The sequence below is a fragment of the Eretmochelys imbricata genome, chromosome 12 (genome assembly GCF_965152235.1).
Source record: "Eretmochelys imbricata isolate rEreImb1 chromosome 12, rEreImb1.hap1, whole genome shotgun sequence".
NCBI lineage: Eukaryota > Metazoa > Chordata > Testudines > Cheloniidae > Eretmochelys > Eretmochelys imbricata.
Genome location: NC_135583.1, coordinates 39,319,741 through 39,335,153, shown reverse-complemented (window position 1 = coordinate 39,335,153; position 15,413 = coordinate 39,319,741). Strand labels below are relative to the sequence as shown.

At 51.1% G+C, this 15,413-nt stretch overlaps 1 protein-coding gene across 3 annotated transcripts in view; it reads left to right on the top strand.

Annotated features, from left to right (window-relative positions):
- The first annotated feature begins 10,382 nt into the window (after positions 1 to 10,382).
- The window catches only part of PIEZO1 (piezo type mechanosensitive ion channel component 1 (Er blood group)), a 109,356-nt gene continuing 104,325 nt past the window's right edge, over positions 10,383 to 15,413 (top strand). For 2 of the 3 annotated variants that reach the window (XM_077831277.1, XM_077831276.1), the window contains exon 1: positions 10,384 to 10,909. In XM_077831277.1, coding sequence (XP_077687403.1) covers positions 10,846 to 10,909 — 64 coding nt within the window. In that variant the 5' untranslated portion in view covers positions 10,384 to 10,845. Of the gene's footprint in view, positions 10,910 to 15,413 lie in introns of all 3 variants that reach the window. The other variant, XM_077831275.1, reaches the window with a different exon arrangement.

The window sequence follows — 15,413 nt, the reverse complement described above, 5'->3', positions numbered from 1 at the left end:
CGCCGAATGTAGCCACTTTCCGCGGGAGCCCCGCCCCCCTGGCTGCGGGCAGCTGCGCACGGGGTGCCGCGCGGGAAATTTGGCGCCAGTTTTCTCGGGAAGGCGCCGCCCGCCGCCCTTCCTCCTCCCTGCCCGCCCCCGCCCCTCTGCGCCCGCGGGGGCCCTTGCGGGCGGCTCGGGCAGAGGCGGGGCGCGCGGGGGTCCTCCGCCCGCGCGGTGCCGCCCTGTCGGGCTCACGCGGACACCGCCGCCCTTTGGGGCGGAAGGATGGTGCCGTGGGCCGGCGCCCGGCTGGGGCGAGGGGAGGTCTGGAGTCGAGTCTTTGCTCTGGCACCGAGTTCCCCTGGCACCTTGGGCAGGTCACTTAGCCCCGCTGGGCCTTGGTGCCCCAGCGGGGCGCTGGGGAGAATGACATGAGGAGCGTTAGAGATTGTGAAGAGATCAGGCATTCCTGCCACAGAGGCCACCCAGCCTCCAGCCCCTTCCCCAGCTCCCCGCACCCTGTGGAGGGGCAGGCCGCCGTGGGTTCTAGAGGAGATGGTGCTGGGCTTCGGTGTCTGAGACCTCTTCCAAGGGCATAGGGTCCCCTCTGGGCATGGTACGCTGGGGGAACAGACCAGGGACCGTGTATCCAGTCGCTGTCCTACTTAAAAAGCTGGGTGTCTTCTGCTGCCAGGTGCCAGGGAGATTCAGGCTCTTTCAAAGGCTAATATCTTCAGTGGCCTCCAGGGCGTGGGTTTGTACCTTGCACCAGTGGGATGCTGGCACATGGCCAGGGTTTCTGGGGCTACTAGAATACAAGTAAAAATAATAATTAGTAATAGAGATCAATTAATGAATTGTATAATTAAGCATAAAAGGCTGTTTGTCGATGGGCCCGTTAGGAGTTCATCACAAGGTTGGGGGTGACCCTGAGGCTGTGAGACCTTCAGGCACTGGGGAAAGAATGCCCAGAGAGGCTGCTGACACACACCACTTCGGCTTCTTCCCCCTCCACCAGCATATATCCCTCCAGCCCAGTGCTTCCCTCCAAGCTTATCAGAGTTTCCAGCATGTCTGTTAGCAAACAGATGTGGGTTTCCAGTCAACATACGGATACACTTTAGACTTGGCTTTTTAATGGCTTGTCAGCATTACTAGTTCTTTTTGCTTCATACTCCAACCCTGAGTTAAAGTTGTTGACTTAAAACTTTATTCCCCTCCATGATTTGACATGTCATAACAGCTCTGACCTATTCACATTTTGCTGTTTTGCCCAAACATCCCATAGCAATTTAACAATATCCATTAATAAACCTCACAATATCCTTGTGATATTTTGTTTTCTTTTTTACAGATTGGGAAACAGGCACAGAGGCGTTAAAGGCCAACATTTTCTGTCTAAAGTTAGGTTTCAGAGTAGCAGCCATGTTAATCTGTATCCGCAAAAAGAAAAGGAGGACTTGTGGCACCTTAGAGACTAACCAATTTATTTGAGCATAAGCTTTCGTGAGCTACAGCTCACTTCATTGGATGCATTCAGTGGAAAATGCAGTGGGGAGATTTATATACACAGAGAACATGAAACAATGGGTGTTACCATACACACTGTAAGGAGAGTGATCAGGTAAGGTGAGCTATTACCAGCGGGGAGGGGGGGACAGATGGCGGGGGGGGGGGGGAACACGACCTTTTGTAGTGATAATCAAGGTGGGCCATTTTCAGCAGTTGATAAGGAACAGTGGTGGGGGGAGGAAGGGGGGGAATAAACATGGGGAAATAGTTTTACTTTGTGTAATGACCCATCCACTCCCAGTCTCTATTCAAGCCTAATTTAAGTTTGCTAATTAATTCCAATTCAGCAGTCTCTCACTGGAGTCTGGTTTTGAAGTTTTTTTGTTGAAGAACCTAAATTCATATTTATGCACCTAAATAAGCAACCTGGTTTTCAAAGGCACTGAGCTCTCACAACTCCATTAACTTCAATTAACAAGAAGGCCACGTTTATGTCATGGAAGTCACAGGATGTGTGTGACTTCCAGAGACCTCTGTGACATTCTCTCCATCAGCCCCAGGAGCTGCAGGACTCTGGAGCTGGCAGTCAGCAGGGCCCTTGCAGGGTTCCAACGACAGGCGACAGCAGAGACAGGAGGTCCCCTGCAAGGTTCCAGCAACGGGCGACAGCCTCACTTGGGGGGGCACCTCGGGTGAGCACCTGGGGGTGTCCCATTTTCTCCTGCAGATCCCAGCCACGGGGGGCAGAGGGGGAACCCCGCAGCTCAGAAACCATGGAGCCACAATGGCAAAAGTCACACACAGGTCACGGCTTCTGTGAATTTTTGTTTATTGCCTGTGACCTGTGTGTGACTTTTACTAAAAATAACCGTGACAAAATCTTAGCCTTAATTAACAATTCTCCAAGGGGTCCTCGAGTAAATAACAGAAGTCAAGTCCTGTGATTTCTAATGCAAAACAACAAAATCCAAGAACAAATCCCTATATTAACAACAAAACTCTTTTGTTTTGATTTATAATCATGCAGAACACAAAAAAGATACTGGCACGTTTTCCTTTGTCAATCATCTTTAAGGTTAATTAATCCATTCAAATTCCCTAGCTAGAGCAATGTCCATCAAATCTCTGGTGAAGGTCTGACTACCTGTTGGACCTAACTATGAGTCCAAAGATGCAAGGGCCAAAATGGCTAAAGACCTTACCATGGTTTCAGAATCTAATAAATTTATTTGAGCATAAGCTTTCGTGAGCTACAGCTCACTAGTCTCTAAGGTGCCACAAGTCCTCCTTTTCTTTTTGCGGATACAGAGTAACACGGCTGCTACTCTGAAACCTGTCAGAATTTAATGTAACTATTAACGCCCCTCGGAGAGCTCATGGGCAGTTACCTTACAGTTCAGCCCAGAATTCTGCATGGACAACTGGCAACCAGCGCAAGGGGCTGAGAGCCCTGTGTGTGGGTAACACCTTGCAGACTTCAGAGACAGAAGATGGACACATCTGGGGCACAGTTGTTTCCACATCCACATAGCTTTGATCTGCTTCCAGGTTTGTGTCAAGGTGAAGCCAAATCTGGGACGCAGCTGCTTCCACGTCCAGCTGAGCTTGAGCCTTCAGGAAAGTCCTGCTGTGAGCAGGGGGTTGGACTAGATGACCTCCTGAGGTCCCTTCCAACCCTGATATTCTGTGATTCTATGAAAGAAGCCCCTGATGCAGCTGGCAGTTTAGTGTTCTGCAAACACATACAAGTCACGGCAACCCTTTGGAGAACACCCTTCCTCCCAAGGGATCCCAAAGCACTTCACAAACATGGAAATATAAACGCCTCTGGGATATAAGATGGCAACCAGCCAGCTCACTGCACAGCCGCAGGGGAAGGGAAAGTTTGAGGTTGACGACACTGAGGCAGAGTTTATGGGTTCTTAGTCCAGGACTAGGAGCCAGCAGCTCCTGGGGCACCTGGTCCTAATCCTGGCTCTGAAATCATCTCTTACTGCAGCCATGGGCAGTCACTGCTCATCTGGCAAATGGGAATAATGTTACTGACCCACGACCCAGGGGATTAGTTTGATTGCGCTAGTGCCCTAATTTAGCTAGGTGGTGTACAATCCCTGTCCTGAAGAGCTTATGTTCTAAAGGTTATTGTCAATCAAAATACTATAGCCCCAGCTAATAATGGATATGCCCCTTAAACGAATGCAAGCCAGGAAAGGCTGAGTTAAGGTTGTATGGATCTGATCTCACTTTCAATTACTTCAGTTGGCTTTGGATCAGGCCCCAAATGAACTTGGCATGCGGGTATATTCTCTAGGGGTCAGGACTCCTGGGTTCTATTCCTGATCCTTCCACTTACTCCTTGTATTATTCTCTGATTCCCTCGCTGTAAAATGGAGATGATGCTTTCCGAGTTCTCCAGGAGGATGGGAAGTTGAAATGTGTGAAAAGCACACAGATCTTTGGATGGAAGGTGCTAAAAACAAGGGGAGTACCACCTTTTCCTGGAACACCTGCATCGGCTCAATACACAGTGTGTCAGGCTGGACTCATTTGCTGCTGAAGTCCTGCCGTGTCTGGTTTTTGTGGGTTTGTTTCAGGCTCTGGACATTTAGTTAATGCAGAGCTCTGTGGCTGAATGCTGAAGAATGCTTTACCTTCAGTGAATACGTCTGGAGACCAGCCTTACCAGAATCAATAGCAAACCTGCAGTGCCCAGGCTGTAAGTGAAATGAGCTTTGATGTGTGACTAGAATTGGAATCTTTGTTCCGCTCTAATGACATCTGACAGCATTTAGGCCAACTGAAGCCATCTCTGGATTCTCTAGGAACACTCTGACGGGGGGCTGGGTTTGTTTGATTAGATCCGTGCACAGCACAGGTATTTCAAGCCTGTGTGGCTAGTAAGTTAGGCTCCCTTACCTTCCCTTAGGGCACAATCCTGCTGCTATTGCATTCACTGGCAAAACTCCAGTTCACTCTCATGGGTGTATGATTGGGCCCTAGTAGAGCAGCATTTGCTCCTCCCTCCCCCATCATAAGTTATGCATGTTCTAATTTGCAGTGGAGCTGGGATGTTCCAAACCACATTATTTCAATAGCAGCTAGAGCCTCACTGCAGGTTAGAGTTTACCACAATTGAATTGGAGGATCTGGCTGAGACAGCCAAGGTCAAGGCAAGGTTGCCCCCAGAATTGAGTAAGTGGCAGCTTTGGATTTTTGTTGGGAGGTTTTTGTGTTCTTTGTTTTCTCTCTTATCTACTCCTGTCCATGCCCTCAACTGAAACATCAGACACTGGGGCTCAGTAGAGTTTGGTTAATTAATTGCTTGGTGCAGAGTTGGAAGTTAGCTAGAGAAACCATGCAAAAAGCTAGTTACAACCCAGGTACCTTTAAAAATAAAATTTAAAAGAGTGTAATCAACTTGCAGGAAACCGTGGGAAACAAGCTGTCTGGGATGACAATTGGATGCTGTTTTATTTAACATGGACAAATGTACTGCGAACCAAGTAATGTAAAGAATTTCATGCCTGTTATTTCCTGTTACAGTGTCTGGAACACCATTTATCATTACTGTAATTTGAAATTAATAAAACAGATCCATTCTGTCCCGTATGGAAGGGGGACAGGACAGTGTATTCTACTTTAAACTGGAGCATTTATTTGCATGTATACATCAATGTGGACTTGTCTCAGCACGCAAATGTTAAGCATCATATACTGGCCGCAGTCTGCATGCTCAAGTCCCAGGGAGGTTAGTGGGAGCTCTGCATGTCAGCTGAGGACAGTATATTATAATTGGTTTCAGAGTAGCAGCCGTGTTAGTCTGTATTCGCAAAAAGAAAAGGAGTACTTGTGGCACCTTAGAGACTAACCAATGCATCCGATGAAGTGAGCTGTAGCTCACGAAAGCTCATGCTCAAATAAATTGGTTAGTCTCTAAGATGCCACTAGTACTCCTTTTCTTTTTATATTATAATAATACTTAACATTTATACACAGCTTTTCGTCATCAAAGCTGTTTACAGACATGGCTAACTACATGGCACTAAATGAAGCACTCAACCTCAATTGGATTTACTATCTTAGTTATGATAGGCAAACAGAAACCACATTATCATTTTGACCACAAATGTCCTTACCCTCTACCTGCCTGCTGTAAAATGAGAAGTTGGCATCTGAGCACTTCAGTTCAGCCCTGATCCTGCAATGGGATGCATGCAGGTGGACCCAGGCAGAGATGCATCAAAGCCAGGGCAGCTGGGCCTCCTTCGACAGTTAGATGCTCAAGAAAGGGCAGGGCTGTGTCCTCAGGGAGGGGTAGGGAAGTCATTTCAGGGGGAAGGTCTGCAAAGGCTAGTATTATACCCGGCCTAAACATCCTATACACCAGGGTGAAATCCTGGCCGACTGGGGAGTTTTGCTATTGATTCCAATAGGGCCAAAATTTCACTGCAGGCTTTGTGTACTGGCTGGGTTATTTGATGGCTGTCCCAAACAGCTGAGGATGGCCTGAGAGCTCAGGCCCACCGCCCACTAAATACATGGTCTCCATGCTGAGACTGACAACCAGGGTCTGGTGTGACAGAGTGGGAATTTTCTGTAATATTATGAGTCTTGTTTGTGCCTCAGTTCCACCCCCCTCCCCCCCCAATGTGCTGCATTGTTGCCCAGCGGTAGAAGGGGAATTGTTTGCTCTCAGGGAAGGCTGAGACACATAGGTGTGGGTGTCGTGGAAGGGGAATTGTTTGCTCTCAGGGAAGGCTGAGACACATAGGTGTGGGTGTTGCCTACCTAGCTGTCTGGGCCTCAGTTCCCATATGAATGGAGGATCTCAGAAGACAATGGCAAATCCAATCATCAGGACATTGACACCTGGCAACCAATGACCCAGAGGGATCTGGACTTCCCTGCCTCTCCTGGGGGAAGCTGAACAGTCTCTAGCTCCAGATCAAAGGACTGGAGAGGTGTGAGAGTTGGCTGCTGGAAGGAAAAGAAGGAGGCGGTGAGAGGGAGAGACAAAGCTTGAACCAAGGGGTTCACTACAGGTTGGCTGGGCTCTGGGCTAACCAGAATGGACTATGCTTTAACCTTCATTTGTGTATGCTACCCTAAGGACTTCCTATGGTGTCTACCAGTTAATGACTAAACCCTACTGTTTTGACCGCTGTCACCAGTTGTCACGGGGTCCCCGGGTGATGATCTGGAGCTGCTCCCTACGAAGCCAGGCAGGACTCTGGGGAAGTCTCCTTTCTGGGAGCAGACTGTCTGCAGGGCAAGAAGCTCACACGGCTTTCACCTTCCTGGGTCTGACCTCGGAGCATTCAGCATCCTCTCTGCCCCTCCGTGCGCTTCCCACAGCGAGTCCGCCCAGGCGGGGTCCTGGGGAAGCCAGAGGGTCCTGCCCCACAACTTCGCAGTCAGATGTGACTCTCAGCCAGCCAGTAAAACAGAAGGTTTATTAGACAACAGGAACATGGTCTAAAACAGAGCTTGTAGGTGCAGAAAACAGGACCCCTCAGCTGGGTCCACTTTGGGGGGCAATGAGCCAGACAACAACGTCTGCACTTCACTCCATGTCCCCAGCCAGTCCCAAACTGAAACTCTCTCCAGCCCCTCCTCCTCTGGGCTTTGTCCTTTTCCTAGCCAGAAGGTCACCTGATTCCTTTGTTCTCCAACCCTTTAGCTCTCACCTTGCAGGGGGGAAGGGCCCAGGCCATCAGTTGCCAGGAAACAGGGTGTCGGCCATTCTCTGTGTCCAGACCCCTGCACACACCTGCCCTCTAGGGCTCTGCAACGATCATACACCCTTATCCCACCCCCTAGATACTTAAGAACTGCACTGGGGAAACTGAGGCACCCCCACACTATTCAGAGGAAACATTAAGAACAGTCCCACTTCGAGACCGAACTGAGCAGGGTCACTTTAGCCGGTGACCTGGGGAAGTTTGAACCCACCAACATTCGCTGTGTGAGTGTCACTGCAAATGTGCACGGAGCTCACAATGTGAAGCAGGCATGCTGAAGGCTCAGAGGTCCAGTCTAAGGAGCTGGTGAAGATGTTCGTCTTTCCCCAGAGGAAGAGTGAGACACCCAGGGGGTCTGGCGCACTGAAGAGTTTCCTCCTAGAGGGTGTTCCAAAGCCGTAGCCGTAGCACCGATACTGTGAACATAAGAACGACCATACTGGGTCAGAGCAAAGGTCCATCCAGCCCAGTATCCTGTCTACCCACAGTGGCCAATGCCAGAGGGAGTGAACCTAAGAGGCAATGATCTAGTGATCTCTCCCCTGCCATCCATCTCCACTCTCCGACAAACAGAGGCGAGGGACACCATACCTTACCCATCCTGGCTAATGGACTTAACCTCCATGAACTTATCCAGTTCTCTTTAAAACCCTTTTATAGTCCTAGCCTTCACAACCTCCTCAGGCAAGGAGTTCCACAGGTTGACTGTGCGCTGAGTGAAGAAGAACTTCCTTTTTGTGGATCCAGGACGGTTGGTGCCATTATATTAGAGAGACAAGGTGGGTGAGGTAATATTTTTTATTGGACCAACTTCTGTTGGTGAGAGAGACAAGCTTTCAAGCTTACCCAGAACTCTTCTTCAGCTCTGCCAAAGGTTCTCAGAGCATCACAGCTAAATACAAGGTGGAACAGATTGGTTAGCGACATATTTAAAGGGACCATTCAAGGTGAAATGGCTCATTAACACCCCTGCAGTCACAGGAGAAATTAAAAAAAAAAAGGGGGGGGTTAGTGGGTTACAGATTGTTGTAATAAGCCATAAATCCAGTGTCTTTATTAAGACCATGGTTTTTGCTATCTAGCAGAGTTATTAATTTAAAAGCTTCCAGGCTCATCTTTTGAAGGTGTTTGCGCAGGTTTCCTTTGAGGATGAGAACTGAGAGGTCAGATATGGAGTGATCATTCTGTAAAAAGGGTTTGCCCATATGGTGTTTTTGTCTTTTATCATTTTCCCATGTGAGTTCATTTGACAGTGTAGTGACTGTCTGGTTTCACCCACGTAGTTGCTATTGGGGCATTTAGTGCACTGGATGAGGTACACCGCATTTTGTGATCGGCATGGGTAGGACCCATGCATTTTGAAAGGTGTGTTGTGGGGGGGGTTTGATCACTGCAGCGGAGGAAATATGTCTGCAGGTTTTGCATCTGTTGTAAGTTGGATACAATACTGGGATTGGTCCCCTAGCCTTATCCCTGCTTCTTACCAGGTCCTGAAAACCCTGTCCACAGAAAAGTTTTCAACTAGCAATAATCACGCCTTAGTCTGAACTTCATCTACGATACTGCCCTGTTCGTCTGGCAGTGCACTGAGTTGGTGTGTCCTGGTCTGTATGGCTCTTGCTTTTGAGGATGAGCTTAGTGTGGTTAGGGGTTGTTCAAAGGCCAGAAGAGGGGGTATGGGAAATATTTCTTTCAGGATGTGGTCTCCATTGCGTTATGGGTTATAATTGTTTAATAATACCCCAGATGGGTTCCAGTGTGGTGTGGTAGGTGACAGCTAGGGATATGCAGCCAAAGGTGGTTGTTCCCCCTGTCCCCCCCATTGAAGGTTCTTTTGGAGTATTTGGGTGGCCCATTCCATGCTGCAATCTACATCTCTGGGGAAGTGTCTCTGTTTGGTGAAGATGGTTTTTAAGCATTGTAAGTTGTGTATCTTGGACTTTCTCCTGGGAGCATATTCTGTGGTATCTGAGGGTTGGCTGGAGATAACCGATTTCTTGGTGTGTTTGGGGTGGCTACTGGATCTGCAAAGGTTGGTGTGGTGACCGGTTGTCTCTAGGGTTCCATCGCTGGAGCTGACCAGGGTGCCCTGGAAGTTGGTGGGGGTGCGGGAGGGGGAGTTTGATGGATGGGTGCTGCTTGTTGAAGTTGTGGTGGAAAGGGTGGAAGGCAGGTGAGCTCTGGCTAAGGCTTCTGGCTCCTGGCATATGGCTCTGATTCGTCTGGCAGGGGGAGAGGTGATTTGCTGTTAATTTGCACAAGGCACCTCTCAGGTTGGTTTCTCCTTTTCTAAAGGGCAGCAGAGACCAAGGCTGTGATCCGATCGCACTTCAACAATAAGAGGAGTCTCCCAGAGCTTCCCCTCCACTAACTGCAGAGCCCCAACCCCCCTGATCCCCCCAGCCCGCAGTCTCCTCCTTGCGCAAGGCAGCCCCAAATACAGCAGCGGGCGCGCACTCTCCTGGCAGAGCCCTGCCAGCCCTGTCTCTTTTCCGACCGGGCAGGGGCCACCCCAGGCAGGAAGGACGCCACAGGGTGGGTGCTGGGTGCCCCCCAGCGCTGCGGAGTGTCGCGGGCTGCCCGGCGCTAAGAGGAGCAAGCGTGGTACCGGCGCTAGGTGGTGCTGGCTCCCCGGCTGAGCGCGGCGGCTGCCCGGGGACGGGCAGGGAGTGGGACCCGCTGGCGCAGGCCGGGGAGGCCACAGCAAAGCGCAAGTTGGACGCAAAGCGCCTTGTGGCCGCAGCTTGCACACGTGCTGCGGGGATGGGGTCAGGATCCGAGCCCCGAGGCCAGCCAGGACCCCCGGAGCCAGGCCCGCGGCAAGGAGGGCTGCGCCTCGGGAGGGCGAGAGCGAGCAGCCTGCCCCTGCCCCTGCCCCGCCCCGGGCGGCAGAGCTGCCAGCGGGCCGGACCCACGCGCGGGGGGAGCCCCTTGCTCCGGGCTCGTGGGCACTACGAGCAGAAGCCGGGCCCCGGGGGCAGCTGTCGCTTCCCCATGAGCCCTCCGCGCCAGGACAGGGGGGCCTCCCGCCCGCGCAGCGCCTCCCCCAGGCAGGCTGTGAGCCCGGCCGGCCCGGCCCAGCCCAGCCCAGCCCATGGGGGCTGAAGGGAAGCGGCCCGGGGCTGGGCAGGGAGGAGACCGCGCCTATAAAGACCCGTGGGAGAGCAGCCGGGCCCAGCCCGCCGAGCTCGGCCCCCGGATAAATCCACCTTCTTCCTTCCCCCGCATCAGACTTTCCACTGGAGCGCCGGGGCCAGGCTGCTCGGGTTACACACGAGCCTGCGCGGGGCAGCGCGGGAAGGGGGCTCCGCGATGCCGCGCTGTTCCGCCCCCCGCAGCTGGGAGCGGGCTCGGAGCGGGCCCCGCTGATCTGCCCGGAGCGGAGTTCCCGCAGGAGCGGGGCCAGCCCGCCGCGCCCGGGCCCGAGACTTTCCCCGCGGGAGCTGCCCGGCACCAAGGGACGATTGCGCGCGGAGCCCGCCGGGGCTTGCCCAGCGCCATGCGCTGCGGGCGGCCCCTGGGCTCAGCCTGACCGCGGGGCTGGCTGCGGGCACCCACGGGGAGTCTGGGCTCTTTCTGCCCCCCACCCCCGCCGAAGCCGCGGGGCGGGATGGAGCCGCGGGCGCTGTGTGGGGCGCTGTACTGGCTGCTGCTGCCTCTCTCGCTCCTGGCCGGTGAGTAAGGAACTGCCCCGCTCCCTCCCTCCCGGTTTGTCAGAGCCCGCTGGGGGAGGGGGGGCCCGCTGGGGGTCCAGGCGAGGCCGGGTGGGTCGGGAGTTCCCTCGGGAGGCTCGCGTAGTGGAGAGCCCAGGGAAAGTCCGAGCCCCCCGCTGCCAGGAGAGGGCTGCTCGCCGCGCGCGGAGGCTGGATTTGGGGGGGTTGGATGTGTGATGGTGCGGTGCGGTTGTTTTTTGTTTTTTTTTTTAAGACGTGGCTGGCGACCCTTCCAGCCCCCGTGTATGTCGCGCTGGGACGGGAGGAATAGCCAGCGTAGCGTGGAGAAACTTTGTGTCCGCTCCGGGCTCTTGTGCTTCCCGTCCCTTTGCAGAGCGGAGAGCTACGCGTTCCGCGCGGCCGGTGGGCGATCCCGCGTGGGAAGCTCGCTGCGACTCACCTGCAGGCGTGGGGGAGCGAGCTCGAGAAGGAGACCAGACTGGGGCAGAGCCCCCTGGGCACTCGACCTGTAGGATGAACTGGCCAGTCACTGCACGCAGCACGTGTTCTGCCAGGGCTGGGTCCGCTCTCTGAGCAGCGCGGGCATGTCCATGTGGGGGAACGGAGGAGCAGGAGAGAAACAGGGGGCAAGGCCGACCCATGGGGGGAAGGAGGGGGGGGTGTCACTCTATATAAAAACCACAGATCGGTCTCAGCTTTTCTTTTCCCCACCCACCAGTCCATGAATTGCTTAATGTTGACTCTAAGTACATCCCCAGCAGCAAGAAGAAAAGGAGGACTTGTGGCACCTTAGAGACTAACCAATTTATTTGAGCATAAGCTTTCCTGAGCTACAGCTCACTTCATCGGATGCATAAAGTGGAAAGTACAGTGAGGAGATTTTATATATATATACAGACAATGAAAAAATATCATTTGGCAAGGAAGATGATGTCTATCTGTATCTGTACAAGTTCTTTCATGAAGTGGATAGATTTCCACTCCATACAGCTAAATGCAGTGCCTTGCATAACGACAGGTTTAATGTCCCTGCCCATAGGGGGCACCACCTACCCATATGGGGCACCACCTCTCCAGCTTTCCTCTTCATTTCAACCATCTTTCTTCCTGCCAGATGAGACCTTAAGAAAAGATCCCCCCCGCCCCATCCCCACCCTTCTGGCTGCACCCCCACCCTTCTAGTTGGAAGGCACTGGGCAGGAACCCAATCATGTTCCTGTCTTAGCCTGAAGGGCCCTTGTTTAGTGACCTGAGGTGCTCCCAGGGGTGAGAGGTTAGCATAGATCAGTGGTTCTCAGCCAGGGGTCCGTGTACCCACCGGGGGTATGCAGAGAGTCTTCCAGCAGATTCATTGACTCATTGAGATATTTGCCTGGTTTTACAACAGTCTACATAAAATGCACTAGTGGAGTCAGTACTAACTAAAATTTCATGCAGTGACTTGTATACACTGCTCTAGATGCTATACGCTGAAATGTGAGTACATTTATATTCCAATTGATTTAGCTTCTAATTATGTGGTAAAAGTCAGCAATTTTTCAGTAACCGTGTTCTATGACCTTTTTGTATTTTTGTGTCTGATTCTGCAAGCAAGCAGTTTTTAAGTGAGGTGAAAGTTGGGGTGCACAAGACAACTCTGATTCCTGAAAGGGGTACAGTAGTCTGGAAAAGTTGAGAGCCACTGGCATAGAGGATGGAACATGGGTGTCCACATGGCAGTGCTGGCTAGGTTGTGTGTATTTATATTCCTATGTATGCTCTCTCTAAAGCTGCCTACCGGGCACCTATGTACTATGGCAATCAGTGGCATGCAAACACTCGCAATAGTATATCATCTTTTGAAGAGTAACTGGCTTGTCTATCACCACTGGTGTGCATGACACATTCGAGACATGTAAGAAACCATGGTCCCTACCCTGAACAGCATGTCTGAAGAACAAATTTGTATCAAAGCCCTGAATGCTTAGTGTGGGATGAAATCAGGTGTCATACTTTCCAAGATGCTTTGTGTTCATGGCCCGGGTGAACCTGGCTTTCTGCTCTTAGGCACCTGTGGAACTCATTGCCAGGGGATGTTGTGGAGGCCAAAAATGTAACTGGGTTCAGAAAAGAATCCGATAAGTTCATGGAGGACAGGTCCAGCAGTGGCCATTAACCAAGATGATCAGGGACACAACCTCATGCTCTGGGTGTCCCCAAAGCTCTGACTGCCAGATGCTGGGACTGGATGACAGGGGATGGATCACTTGATAATTGACCTGTTCACTCCCTCTGATGCATCTGGTTCTGGCCAGTGCTGGAAGACAGGATACTGGGCTAGATGAACCATTGGTCTGATCCACTGTGGCCGTTCTTATGTTCTGTTGTCCCAAGACACAGGGTTAGGGGGTAGAAAAACAAGCAACTTCTGCCTAGTGCTGCTGGGGGAGTAGCTCTTTTAAATTTTCCCCAGGCAGCAGGGAAATGCATCAAATCAGTGCAGGCCAGCTGTTACTAAACATTCGCTTTGCTTGGCTTGCCTTTAGCTAGGTGAATGGGACCACACCTGTTAACAGGACCTTGTCAAGAGGGTTAGGTTTGTAAAAGGAGTCTGCTGTGGTCCCATGGATGGAGTACAGGACTGGGAGTCAGACCTGGCTCCTGAGTCCATCCCGGAACCACTGTGAGAACTCAGCCTCTGGGCCTCCGATTCCTTAACTATTGAGTGGGGACAGTGATGCTTGTCTGTGAAGTGTTCTGAGAGCGGCGGGGGTAAAGACTAGTGTTTTATTAGAGTTTTATTAGACTAGTGTTTTATTCGTTACCCATCAGATAGCACTGTGCAAGAGGAGTGGAAATGTCTCAGAACAAACAAGCAGCGTATGTGGTAGAATGTCCGCTTCACAAAGCACAGTGGTGCAAGAGCCAGGGCTACGCTGTCCTCAGACGAGGGCAACCCAGCTGGGGAAGGAACTTCCGGAGATTAGAATCAAGCAACTGAGCACTCTTGGAAATGCTGCAAATCCTTCCTCTTTGATAAAGCTTTTCTTTAGTAGAATGATCTATTCCACATCAGCCACCCCTCGGCGTAACCTCCCTCTTCTCCTCCCAGCATAACTCGGAAACAGAGAATATCCAGAGATAATAAAGTCCCTAATGTTCTTCATGTGTCATCAATCTATCGTAAGGGGAAGGCACTCGGCTACTATGCTGGTGAGTGGCAGTACAAAACCCTAAGACAGGTGGTTTTAATCATATCAGGTGGTAGTAACAGGTGTTTGTTGGTTTTTTTGAAGTGAGTGTCATTTTTGCAGGAGTTGTTATTCAGAATGATAAAACAGTGAGTGCTACCAAGGCGTGAGTATGTGAAGTAGAAAAAAGTTGTGATGCTGGAGTCTGTTTCTTTACTTAGATTTCTAACTTCTTACTCTTCCTCCCCGGCCTCTGTCTGAAGTCTCTGCATGCATCAAGTCAGCAAGTATTTCAGAAATATTTAAAAAGCAAACTTCTGGTCATCCCTGAGCTGTTTCTATTAATCCAGAGTTTACTTTTGCAATCTAATTTCCAGAAACTTGTGAGAGAGGGACTGACTGGTGTATAGTGACGCAGGTGGCTGTTAGAAAATCTCGGCAGCGTTTCCAGGAGCTGTGCTAATAGCCTTCAGGGTGCAGTTTTGACTAATTTTGGCTTTTCCTCCTAATCCATTCACTCAGCCAAGAGAAAGTCTCAATCTGTTAATAAGACATTCTGGGTAATTTGTATGCTTGGGGAAAACCCACCTAGGCTGTAGCAACTGGTTTTCAGAGAGGTCAAATCAATGATAAAAAGCTGCTCTCAGACTGTTTTAAGCAATGTTATTCTATGGAGACCGATGCACCACCAGCTTGAGCAGTCGTTTGGCTAGTAGTCTGGAAAATATCAGTGTCCTGAGACTTAAAAAACAGAATAAACCTTTTCGATCTGTACTACTCTGTGAAGTACGTTAGTTGACAGTGGACTGTCCGTTTCCCTTTAAACAGACACTAATGAAAAGCCCTGTTGGGTCATCCAGCCCATTGCTCTGCAAATGAAGGATTGCACTCAACAGCTTCCTTGTGTTTTGTCTGGCCAAGTTTAGAGAAAGGCCCAAGCTATGGTGCTTCCACCATTTCCCCAGGGAGATGAGCCACAGCCAAAGACCTCCTCAGATTCTAGTTAGAAACTGGGGGGAGAGGGAAGGGGAGGGAAGGTGGCGTGTGGCTTTCCAACCCAAATTCTGTGGCAAACTGCTGCTTGGAGGGGAAAAGAGAGCAGTTGAGGGGGAAATCTGCCGCTGTGAAAAGCTATAGTGTGACTCTTCTCCAGTAGGTCAAAATTGCTTGACTGCTTCTGCCATCAGCAATGCCACCTCCTCCGATTAATAAACTGAAACTGTTTTGCCATGAGCTGTCAGGCTGCATTTGGGATCACAGCAGGTCAGGATGTGATTTACAGGGATTCGGGTGGCAAAGTGGGCTTTCTTGGCGGTTAGAGAAAATCTGACTAG